The following is a 13,309-nucleotide window of genomic DNA, read 5'->3' as shown; positions in this document are numbered from 1 at the left end:
TTACCTACCCCGAGTGTGACTCGGGGTTACCACTTTTAGCAATTTTTTTCTACCTCAAGTCACACCCGGGGTTACCTCTAGGGAGGTTAATAAACTAGGCCCATTAAGTCTTGGAAACATGGGCACTGCATTAGGGCTATATTGGCTCCCAATCCTAATCCTCGTTTTCCTAGGCCGTTGTTATGGCAAATGTACTGTAATACTACTGTACAGTAATGTTACATTTTCTATTATTGAATGCTTGGTTGCTTTAATATTTTTTTATCTGCCTGGAGTTTTAATTGTAGTGCCACTATCTCATCATCATACACTATTATGAAAAGTGGTTCTGAATACTTAATGCACAGGTTGCATATGTTAATTTCCATTATTTTTATAAATGCGATTTTCTACCCATTATTTCTTATTAAACAAGGATGCTTGATTTGGAGGAGATTGGATCTGGTACTCCCAGATACTAAAGAAAAAAAAACCACTTTATCATATGAAATGATGATTATGAAATGCTGGTAATATATTTCCATGTCACATGAACAAATAAAGTGCTTGCAATTAAATTAAGTTGAAATTAACATTATAGTAGATCATACACTTTATATAAATCTTCATCTTCACAACACTTCATCCCATTAGTTTATTCTTTGGCCCCTGGATAAGGCATTTGGACCCATTTGGATTTCCCTATCACCTAGGAAATTTATATTCATTATTGAGCAAGTCTTCAGAATTTGTCTTTATTTTCATGATGATTATTGGATTTTACAGACATTTACACATACAGGCTCATTATTAAAGTTACAAATACCTTCACCTTGATACTATACATACGTTAGTAACCTATACTTTCCTTCTGCAATATAACAGATCCTGTCGTTGCTGAGAATCTGAGAATGTGCATCCAACCTGTGGCTCTCCTTGTGTGGTTTGTATATACCGTAGATATATTTAAACCCAATATTAACAAGTTGCACATAAAGTCCTAAATGTTAATGTCTAGAAAGCCAAAGCTTTTTTTCCCCCAAGATGAGTATTTCCTAGAAAAGATCTATGCGAGTTTTGTTTTACTGTGTTACATCAAGAGATTTGGTTTCACTTTCTGCACTATAGATACAGCTGAATGAGATTTCTCCAAAGTTTTAGAATCTTGGACAGTTGTCACTAGAACAGTTTTACCCGAAGACTTTCCGTTCTGTTTCACCAAAAACTCAAAAATTCCCATCATTTTCAGTATTGAAAACAATGGTCATCAAGTCTTAACAGGGAGAGTGAATAGCCCCAGCATGGACACAGTTAATACCTAGAAAGCGATCTAAGTCACAAAAAATGTAAAATCCAAAAATGTATGGGACATTGTATTCTTGCTTTCCGATTCACTTCAACTCTTAGTAAACTTTTTTCACTTTTTCACCCCAGAATAAAAAGCAAATGCAGAAAAGGTGTAAATGTACTTTTATTATTCAGAAATTTAAAATAAACTTGCAATGTGATTTTCTTTTCCAAGAATCAAATGGACATAATAATAAACCGTCCTTGCTACACGCTCACACTACTTTGTGGTCTGTAGTCCGTGATATATTGGGACAGAAGTAATTGGACAACAGAGACTGAAAGGTGTTACTGTGCTGCTCCCAAGTCACATTGTGCCAGATGTCCCCCATAGAAAGCAGCAGCTAGTGTTATTGGATGTCTTTGATTCACCTGTAATCTGGTTCATGAGTGGAGTAAATGTGTTTTGAAGAACAAGTTTTAACTCTGTCACTTCCAGAGCATATGATCTTGGAAACAGAATCTGTCAAAGGGCAAAATACCTGTGTAAAAAAGTCTCGGTGGAAGTTGCAATGCTTCAACTTAAAGGCTGGAAGCTAACAATGTTGAGTGGAGCTGTAAAGGTCAATTTACTCAGACTTAGGTGGTAAATTTCTCTATCAAGAATTAAAATTTGATGCCAAAATGTATGAATGGAATCTCCCATCTTCGCTTTGTTTGTATTTAAGCCAAGGATGGCCATACATGAGCATATCGTGTATAAAGAATTATCGGTAGTGAAGATTTACCTATGACACAGGGATCACAACAATCCCTCTGCTTGTTTAGATGAAAAAAGGCTGTGGATTGTGTGTGTACTACATGGTTTGAGCCCTTCGCTCCAGAACAAAAAGCGATTAGTTATTTACAGATTTTCCTTGTTTGCTAGAAATACAGAGAGCTCTGAATGCTGGCTATGGTCTTCCTGTAAACCCGCAGCCATGTAAAATCATTAGAAGTTGCAATACCATGCTCATGGTGTAGCATATGACCAACAGCGACAATAGGGAGGTCATAAGCTACAGCATAGCTTTCCAGTAGTGGTAGCTGCTTTGACCTCCATAGGGAGGTTAATGAAACTGCTACTATAGGTGGAAGTTTTTCTTCTAAAGGAATTTTGGAGAGAAAGTCAAAAGTGTGTCTACAAACACTGATCCATGCAGAACCACTTTCATGGTTACCATTTTGTTTGCTTGCAATATTCTCCTAAAACTTTACAATCTTTTTGTATACAATTACACATCCTAATAAATCCCTTATATAAACCAGTTTTTGATTGTTGCAGGTTTTATAATATTATTGGTTGTTGTGATCACCACCAAATCCTAGACAGTCATTTCTTTTGACATTTTATTAAAAAAAAAAAACACTTCCACAATTGAGGCGATTTACAAAAACTGGATCACATCTGATATATTTATTTCCTGCAATACCACCATCCTTTCATCATCATAAACCCAACAGGATGTAAAAGGTATCCTCTCCATGTTTGCTGCAGATTTGGTAAATCACCCCCAAAGAGTTTTGTATGGGAAAGTATCAGTATTTAGTGACACTAAAGTCACTAAAGTGTGTGTGTATTTATATCAACCAGCCTCATCAGGAAGGATCAGACAACGAAAGGACCTGACAGGTTGGACATCTGATACACAATCTCCAATGACAGATGTAACTTATTTTAGCAAGACAGTTTCTGTTTCTGTAATACATTTATTTAAACATTTCAGGTAAAAAAGAAAAATCAGAAACATATGAATTGAAGCTCTTTGTGATTTATACAGAGGATTGTGAAAGATAACACAGTCCAGAATATTATCTGCAGCTTCCATATATTCTGGTCTCATACCAACAAACACACACCCGCAATTCACCCGCTATTTAAATACAACGGTGTCCAACATGGCTGCTAAACACTGGACAATATTAGAGGTCATCAGAACATCCACATGTTCCTCCAAATGGCGCTTGGGATCCTTTAGAGAGGGAGAGAAGGAATGAAAATAGGTATAAAACATTATAATCAGTGATAGAATTCATAGGGAAAATTTGTATCTTTGATAGCTGCTAGCATTAGGTTAATTTATGTTTATCAATTATTTTTTTAACTATCTTTTTATTATTAAGTTTTAAAAAACAAAACAAAACAAAAAACAAAGCAAGTTTTGCATGATTTTCTGGGGTTATCATAAGGAAGTAAATTAAAAAAAATGTTATGCCTGCAGTAAGACATAGACCACAAGAGAGCAACCATAATTAGCCTGCAGCTATTTATAGTTAGAAGTGTCAGCACCCCTACCAATGATTTAGTCATTAAAATTTACTGCATATAACTAGTAGGTATATGTCATTGTAGCATGAATCTGTATCACTATACAGGTTCTCTTGTGACAACAAACTACTGATTATATACCAAAATGACTGTACAGTATAACCAAAAACCATGTTTACAACATTACACTGACTATGGAGTCCATTGTTGAAGGAGCTCTTATAGATTTAATGTAGATTTTCCTGTCCAGGATTGGTCCTGGGGAACGGGAATCATATGCCCAAAGGAAAATGTAAACTGCTCAAGTTCAACCATATTTTGCCCCTTAATGGGTTGGTTCAACATTTCTTAAATGGAATTTTGTTTCTAATACAAAAGCCTAAATCTGATAAAACAGTCTAGGAAATTCTAGGTCAAAAAAGTTACTAGGCAATCTCAGGTCATATGTATGTAGGTAATTGATCTGTAACAGGCATACACGTAAAAACAACAGCAAAAGTCTGAAACCTCCAGATCGGAATGATGGCCAAAAGTAATTTCAAAGAGGAAGCCAGCAATTTGCATATATATGTTTATCCTTTGCGCCATATATTACAGTAGAATAGTAGAAAGTGGGTGCTTGCTTCCTCCATGTACATATTGGAGTGTTAAATACAGTAAAACCCCGGTTGCCCGGCACCCGACAGCTCTGCTTACTTGATTGCTCCTGCAGCCCTAGAGAAGCTGTGGCATGTTTGTGGCTGATTGCTCTGCTCCGTGATTGGCTGAGAAAAGGGAAACCCTGATGAGGGCTCAAGCGTCATCAGGGTTTCCCTTTTCTCATTCTAAAGGTCAAGTCTCCCCATTCAGGTTTAGGCTGAATGGCCGAGAAACCTTAACTAACCGGAAACTACACTTATCCGGAATTGGCCATTCCCAGTGGGTGCCAGATAACCAAGGTTCTACTATATAAGGTATGCAATCAGACTGTAATGCCATGCCTAATTTTGTAGATAGGGGTTCTTTATATAAAAAAAAAAAAAAAAAGATTGTAGAGTGTTTTTGCAGAAAATGTCTGTACATTTCAGTAAAAAAAAAAATCAGAAAACACCATGCATTTGTAAAATGATTTAAGATAGCAGAACAACAGAAATATCTTAAAGGGAGACAATTTAAAATATAACCTCATCAAACACATTACCTGTTTCCCAACATTCTTTATAGCAAGCTGCTCTGGGGTCATCTTATCTTCTTCCTCTACAGCCTGTGTGCAGGAAAGAAGAAAACAAATCATTAGCAATGCTATCTATTCCAACTCATTTAGTTGGTAAACAAAGTAAGGAGATCTTTAAATCAGAAAGTAGATCCATGTAACTGTTTAAAGCAGCTGCTCCATGTAGACATGCACAACAACCCATAGGCCAAGTTTCTACATAAAGAGCACATTTACCCAGAAGTGCTGCATGTAGAGAGCATTTATACCCCAAAGTCACCAATTCTGTGAGAGCTTATCTGTCCTAAAGCAGGTGCTCCAAGAAGGCAGCAAATATAAACTCAATTTAGAGAAGATAATTCCACTGAAGTCAATAATCCTTGTATAAAGCACATTTACTTAAAATTAAATCCCCATATTCAGAGTATATGGACTCCAAAGTCACTGCTCTATGCAAACAATACATTTACCCAGATTTCTTTTCCCTTTTATAGATCACATTTAACCAAAAGTAGAGATAATTTTTACTAGAAACACACTGCCACATGTAGTATGTGTATGCCAAAGTGAATGTTCCATGTAGAGAATAGTTACCCAGAAATCAGTGCTGCTTTCAGAATGCAGATTTACCCCAAAGTCATTGCCTATGTGTTCAGGACATATTTGACCCTGAACTCCCTGTTCTATGAAAAATAACATTTGCCCAGAATTCTCTGCAGTAGTAAAGGTCACATTTACCCTTTCCACCTGCAGATGCTATATCTAGTGAGACAGTAACAGGAGAATAAATGAAAAAAAAAATGCAAAGTAACCCACATCAAACTGATTTCAAACACAAAACCTTGCCATAGGTTTCTATACACAGTAAAAATGCTACTTTGCATGTTATTGATGAATAGATGGGAGTCTAAATCAAGAAGCAACAATATCTGTTGTAAGGGACAGAAAAACGCTAGGTACAGGCTGTACTGATTGAGTAATAATAATAATAATAATAATAATAATAATAATAAATAAATAGGAATTTGTACAAAACATTTTTGACACACATCGATAGGAGCTTTCAACATGCAAGTGGTCAATACTTTGTTAGATATTCCAAAAGCATAACTAAGCCATTGTTAGTAAACATTGAAAAGCTGGCAAGATCCTCCTGCAATGTGCACCTGTCTTTAATATTTAGGCTTTTGTTTGTGTTGTGATGGGGGGGGGGGGGGGGGTTCATTAGTGATCATTGTAACATGACATTCAAACAAGATGCCAACACATTGGTGTGCTTTGACCCCAAAGTTATTTAGACTACACATATTGATTATATAATGCCCGACACCCACACTCCCTTACTGACAGCAGAAATATTGAAAAAAAAATGAATTGACAACAAATGCTAATAGGGCCAATCTGAGTAATATTAATTAAAGGGAACAAATTACAAAATAAATAGGACGAGAGTTTGCTTTTCGTATTATATTGATGAGCTTGAAAGTTGTTGGTTAATCAAACATCAGTTAATAATCATTAATGTGTATATCTTGACAAACACCGTTGTAATACATATACATCCCCCCCCCCCCCGAAATGCTGCCTTGAAAGACTAGTTTTCCTTTACAATGATAAAAGAATATTTATATGTTTTTACTTAAACTCTATGTTCAGGTTCTTTATATAATATAGGTTCGCTTGATAGAACTAATTGTACTAGAAAATGTTATGAGGACAAACTGTTGTTCTCCAGGTCATTGAAATGTCTATTTGTTGACCATGACGATAGTTTGGTCTTCTTGGTGAGGCATTGTGAAGCTCTGATGGACTGTAGGTTGATAAGTTGTTTTTTGATAACCGGTACTCGTGTCTCTTATGCCGTAATGTTGCAAACTGTATGCAGTTTGTGCAACTTTTTAAGTGAATGACTTAACATGACAGATGTTTATGTCTGTGAGCGTCTGGATGACACTTGTCCAAACAGGTTAGATCCTCTTCAACCTGCAATGAGGGTCTCCATGCATGTTAGTCTTTTGCTTTTCTATCTCTACCCTTTAACTTTCTCTTCTAAATTAACTTTCATTGTGAGCCAAGAATTTTGTTTTCCCCAATAACAAAAAAAAGCTTAGGAGGTGGCAACAGGGTTGCTTCAACAGACCAACCAGGCTTTTTAGCTATAAAAATCTAAAACCAAAAATTCATCCAGCTTGCTTTTTTTTGGTCAATGTAAGGACACTTCAGCAATCTGAGAAAAACTAGATGAACTATGAGTTTTAAAAGTAATTATTCATTCAAAAAGGTTTCATTTGAAAAGATGTACAGATATCTAATTTTAGGGATACATATGTCAATAATGTATGAGTGTATATAACTGGATATACAGATCTAGACAGGAAGATTGGATATTGTGATTTAGTCACCTTGTTGTAGTTCTTTGCTAATTCCAGCATCTCTTTCACTACAGTCTCATTGAGCTTACAGTGCTCACTGTAATCTTGAAGCGTCAGACCTTCCATCCAACTCTTCTTGTGTAAATTTAACAGCATCTGTAATATGGAAATCATATCAAACATAGGTTAGCTTAATTACATCTCAGGTATGCAAATATTGATTAATGTAACTTTGTAAAAGAGCAATTAAAAAAAAAAATCAGCAGAGGGTGACAAAGTTATGAAGTAACGTAGATCATTAGTGGTGATGTGTTGAGGAAACAGAAAAGATTGTATGGCACTGAAATCCACCTTGACACCTGGGCACCCAGTACACTGAACAATAAATGCTTTTATTTCTTATAAGGTGACCCCAGCCAAACAGCTTACGGTATAGTTCAACACATACATAGAAAATCTGTCAATGCTGCATATACTACAGTATTTTGATGCACCCAAGCCAGGTGTTTGGCATAGCAGTAAAACAAATTGGTTATACCCACCCTGATCACTCCCCAACCTATAAGCCCATCTAAAAAGCTCTGCCTTTTGGCCCATTCGCATACAGGATTGTATGTATTGCAGGTAATAGTTCTGCCTAATAACAGCTGTCTGCTTGAAGTCTCCATTATTCAAATAAACAGAAAATTGAAGGTTCCAGAACAAGCATACACAAATAATGAACACATAAAGGACACTTCTAGAAGAGAACACTTACTTTCTGTTCAAGTTCATTTTTTCTGTAGTTGATGGTTATAGAGTAGTAATGTCTGTTAAGACCATGGATTAATGCCTAGAAAAAAAAACAAACCGTCATATTAAAAACACCAGAGCCACATGTGTGTATATAGCACAAATGGGTTAGGCTTGTGGTTTCTAATGCAAATTCTAGTGACTTTAATTTTTTTTTAATCCACAACATTTTTAAACAACTCATAAGCAAGTCTTATCTTCATGTGTTAAAGGGGAACTAAAGTCTTGCTATTAAAATTAGTCATCAGACATTTGTATTGCAGAAAAGAACAGACAATGTCCCTGTCGTCTGCGGTCGTCAAAAAAAAAAACCCCACAGAGCTGCGTATGCACAGCTCTGCATAGGATGCCAGGGTACAAGGTGCATCCTGGCTTCCTCTGCAGCTGCGTTGGCTATGTCATTGTTTCCCCAATCAAAATGGCCAAAGCTTGGAACCAGGAAGAGAAGAAAGACCCCTCAGAACAGGAAAAGGCGAGTATATAAAAAATAGCGATCAGGCAGGTAAGGTTATTTTGTTGCAGAACGGACAATACCTCTTACCTGCAAAAGTTAGTTCGGCTGTAAGTACCACAAATCTTAAGAGTTTTTCTCAAAGCTAACTAAAAAAATGTCTGAAAAAGTAATTGCTGATTTTTTATACAGCCCTGTCCAACACCACTTACATCTACCCAGTATCATGTTTTGGAATTATCATGCTATGAAATATATCCTGAATTGCAGCTTATGCTTTGTCTACCAAGAGCAACTATGTGACCAACCAAACCCACCCTTGCAGAGACTGTGAAGCCAAGTAATGGCCAAAGCTATACTGCCAACATTTCCAAAATGAGATCTTCTAAATAGGAAAGAGAAGAACCTTTACATCTTAAGTCTTTCACAGTAGAGAAAGAAGCTTTAAACTTGCAATGAAAACACAGACAATCTTGTGGTCACCACCCGAACCTGACACTGGCAATGCAATAAAGCAAATATGTCTTTGTTTAAAAGAAATAACAAGATAAAAAAATATGAATCAAATGACTTAAATAAAGCAATTGTATATATAAAAAAAAAACTATTTGCATCTCTGAGTCAACAAGAAGTGTAACTAAGAAATTAAGCTAATTACTTAAATGAGGATAAGGCAGATTGTTATGTTCAATTAGTAAAAACATGAGCAGAGTAGGACGCGCTGGCCCTGGGGTTGAAGCACAAAGGTCATTAACCCATTTAGAGAAATAATGAAGGAGAGAGATGTTTATGATGAAGGTCATCAAGCGTTGGCTAAAGGGTCCAGAATGCTCAATTCTCTAGGAAGTTGCATGCATGGACTTGTTCCAGGCCCAGCCATAAACAAAAAAGATTATTCTCAACATGAGTTTTTTTTTTTTCATTATTAGGTATTATTGACATTTTAGGGAAACACAGCTTGACTTTCAGCCTAAGTCTATTATGTGTGTGAGTGTGCGTGGGGGGGTGGGAGAAGAATAAAGAATGTAAAACAAAAAAAAAACCCAAAAAAACAAAACAAAAGGGATACAACTGATGTTGGTGATAATATCTGTAAGAGAAAAAAAAACACAAACAAGACTACTCAAGCCACAAATCCCCAGACAATGGTGCCCAACTACAACACAGCAGGTCTAGGATTTCAGCTTCTCAGGGGAGGCTACACCTTGGCCTGAAAGACCAGAACAGCAAATGCTTGAATTAAAGGGCTGCTGTGCTGTGTTTTGTTTAATTATATGATTAATAATTTTGGGGAAATTTTGGTTGCAGGAATACTGGCTTTTAGTAAAAATGTGCTTAACCCTCTTTTTTTTTTTTTTTTATAAAAAACCCTTTGAAAGAGTAGAAAATAGTTAATGCCACTATGATAAAGCATTTTAATTTGAACTAGATTAGGGTTTTTTGAGAATACTTTGAACCCTCTTTAAGTAAACTTTACCATCATCAGGAATAACCTGGGATCTTACTAAAGCGTAAGTTTTCTTCTTCTCTTTTCCTCTAGCCCCCCCCCTTTTTAAACCACCTATTGTTCTAGATCTCAAGACTATTATCTCTCATTGCCAGTTTACATTAGAAAACCCATTGCCAGTTTAGATTATCATTACCTGCAACCAATCTTTCAAGCTCAATACCTTTCAATAGAAGACACCCAAGTAAGTTTTTTTTCTCCATTTACTCTACTCTCTAAATTAAGATATTCAAAAACCTCAAAAATGTTCTCACGAACCACTGCTGTCCTTTTGCATACATATAAAAAAATCCCCTTACCTGTATAGATGGCTTGTTTAAGTGACCAAGATTTGAAGTGGTTTGCCTTGGTTCATGTCCCAGAACCATCATGTTGGCATTGATTAATCGGAAGGCATCAATAACAACCTAAAAATAAATAAAAAACAAAACAAACAATAAACTTTAATTTATTATAACATAAAAGCTAAACAACAGTGGACATGCATGATTCTCTTACTGGCATCATGCCCAACAAATCATTTAATTATAATATTAATAAATAGGCCCCCTGCCGATTGAGCCATCAGGACATTTGTGTCTCTCTGCAAGCAAAAGTAACACCAATTATTGTTTTTTCTGTTATTAAAAGGGAAGTATATTTATGGATGGTTATTTATAACCCTATTTATGTATTAACATTAATGCTTTCCATAGATCTGACACCTACATACCGGCTCATCTTCTTCAATGTCAGAAAGAGGCTAAACATGAAAGCGAGCGCGAGCTAAGGGACCGGCTTTATGGCCCAGACCTGTCACTTCAATTACTATGGAAAGATATGCAGAATGACAAGGAAATTATATAGCCAGCTAGGAACAAATCAGATGGCTTTCAGAAGTTATGGCCAACAATATCTACCTGCTGACAATCTGTTTTTCATAAAATTTCTCTAAACAGGCTGAATGGTGCAAGCAAGCCCACACAAGTATATCATCAGGAATAACACCTCAGATTTTAACTGAAATCACTGCATCAAAAAGCATACATTGGATGCAAATGAAAAGAATCCACCCATTGGATTTTAATCCTGCTGGAAATTTCTTTGTGAGAAATTTCTATACCTTTGTTCTCAGCTGCATCTGTCAGACATAATGGGCCAGATTTACTAACCAAGATGTGCATAAGGGCTACACCAATCATCTGCAGAATTTATTGCCCAGGGTATATCACTATACAACATACACTATAATGTCCCAATAAAATCAGCTCAGACGTGGTAAGCCTAAAAAATAAACATGTTTCATTATGATTTTTTGGATGTATCTGAAATTTGTATTTTTTTTAGATGCATAAATGGTTAATGGAATAATCAGAACTATACAGGGGTAGGGGAGTACTGCATTGACTCTTCTGACTTGGATGATTTCCATATATCAGACTGAGAATGTGTCCTGGGTCAAATTTCTTTAACTGCTGCGGTGGTTGGGCATTTAACTGTGTTGTCTGCCAATGGAAGGGGACATCTAAATTCCAAAACTGGTTGAAAATATGAAACTTTTGACAGACAAAACAATTCAAATATAAGGTACTTTTTTGACATAATTTAACTGTCTCAGCCAGGACACTATCTGCATAGAGTTTTCATTTTCTCCTCCTGTTTCCATGAGTTTCTTCCAGGTACTCCGGTTTCCTCCCACATCCAAAAACACGCAGTTAGGTTAATTGGCTTCCCCCCAGAATTGACCTTAGACTGTAATAAAGACATATGACTAAGGTAAGGACATTAGATTGTGAGCCCCTTTAAGGGAAAGCTAGTGACACAAGTATAGACATAATATGTTGGCACTAAATAAATAATGTATCATAATAATAGTTTATCTATCATTTATCTTTAGAAGGGGAAATAGCCTTTATTAGCTACATAGAATGATGGCATGTATTTGAAAATGATCACTCTGAATTCGTGAATAAAGGCAGTGAACCAGGCTGGCTCTTGCCAAGGCATTCTGTGCTTCTTTGGCTTTTGGATTCCAATATCTTGTCATTTTTGTATGCTTGATTGGTCTCCCACAGATTTGAAAACCTTATGTACAACTTTTGGATTAGTTCCTGTTTTTATTTGCTTGGAAGAACACCACTACAGCAGGGTAACAGTTCATGTTAAATTAATGACTCTGCAGTAAATATCAGATATGAATGCAAGGCAGATAATAAACGCATTGTAGGTTTTCAAAAATATTACTGAAAAAGCAATCTTATTATGTGATGTTCAAGGATAAGTACAAATACACAAACATTCAAAAAAAGACTAAAACAGGTTACCAAAATGTAAGGAACATTACATGCACCATGGTGAGTAGGTACTGATATTTTCCATACCATGTCCTATTTAAAAAAATGCTTTTGGTATTAGCACCAAAGCAACCTCAATGCATAGAACAGCCACAAAACATTTAAATATAAGTGCACCAATACTTAATCTAGTGGCAGTGCCCTCACATTTATGTTGTCAATATCACAATTTCCAAATAGCAACTCGCAATGTATGCTGCAGGCTGCCCACAAATAGAGCTACAATTGGAACCAGATGCCAGGTGGATTGTAAAATGTGAACAGAATCCTACCACCGTGTAGAATAGCAAGCTCTGTCCAAGTTTTAGTAGAGTCTTAAGCTGCGTACACACTTCCAATTTTTGTCCTTGGAAAGGATCTTTCACGATCCTTTCCAACGACAAGGGAGTGCACGATGCATGAACGGTGCTGTACATACAGCACCGTTCACGCCAGATTTTCGCCCGATAATTGGCCGATGCCGATTATCGGGCGATAAAAATCTGACGTGTGTACGTAGCTTTAGGCTACGTACACAAGTCATATGATTCTCTTCCAATAATTACCTCAGGGATGATATCGGATGAGAGTCTGCTGTGTGTACAGAGCTCATCGTCCATGAATCTGTCCTGGCAGAACGAGGAACGATCGTGATGAAAGTGAAGGAGAGAGGGCGCAGTAGGGTGCCAACCAGTTGTTCTTCCCCCTTCCCTCTCTATAGAGCAAAAGGGCTCTGTAAGTACAATGCTTGCTCATGCATTGTGCAGTCTTTTGTCGTTGGAAAGGATTGTAAAACATCCTTTAAACAATGATCATTCATTGACCACATCATCAGTATAGGTGGGTATTGTATGTTGAGAACAGAGCTATAGAATTTCATCAGACAAATCGAACCATCTAAGGTCTTGGAGGTGGGAAGGAGCCATCTTATCCACGATTACATCAGGTATGGTGGAGCCTAGTCTAGGCCAATCTGGTTACCCAAGTTTAGAGTCTAGATCTCCTAAAAAGATAAAAGGAGATCACCCACAATGCAGAAAATGTTAGCTTAAGGTAGACTGACTGTCAACTTGGCTTAATAAAATTAAGCCTTTTCATGTGTTATTTAC

At 36.5% G+C, this 13,309-nt stretch overlaps 1 protein-coding gene across 1 annotated transcript in view; it reads right to left on the bottom strand.

The window, feature by feature from the left end:
* Positions 1 to 1,432: 1,432 nt before the first annotated feature.
* PSMD14 (proteasome 26S subunit, non-ATPase 14) overlaps positions 1,433 to 13,309 on the bottom strand; it is a 68,054-nt gene continuing 56,177 nt past the window's right edge. The window contains exons 7-11 of the mRNA XM_072418237.1: positions 10,188 to 10,295; positions 7,896 to 7,970; positions 7,169 to 7,294; positions 4,755 to 4,817; positions 1,433 to 3,278 (exon numbers count right to left, since the gene is read on the bottom strand). Coding sequence (XP_072274338.1) covers positions 3,180 to 3,278; positions 4,755 to 4,817; positions 7,169 to 7,294; positions 7,896 to 7,970; positions 10,188 to 10,295 — 471 coding nt within the window. The 3' untranslated portion in view covers positions 1,433 to 3,179. The remainder of the gene's footprint in view (positions 3,279 to 4,754; positions 4,818 to 7,168; positions 7,295 to 7,895; positions 7,971 to 10,187; positions 10,296 to 13,309) is intronic.

The sequence above is a fragment of the Pyxicephalus adspersus genome, chromosome 7, assembly GCF_032062135.1.
Source record: "Pyxicephalus adspersus chromosome 7, UCB_Pads_2.0, whole genome shotgun sequence".
In the NCBI taxonomy this organism is placed as follows: Eukaryota; Metazoa; Chordata; class Amphibia; order Anura; family Pyxicephalidae; genus Pyxicephalus; species Pyxicephalus adspersus.
This window is presented reverse-complemented; position numbering and strand designations above follow the sequence as displayed.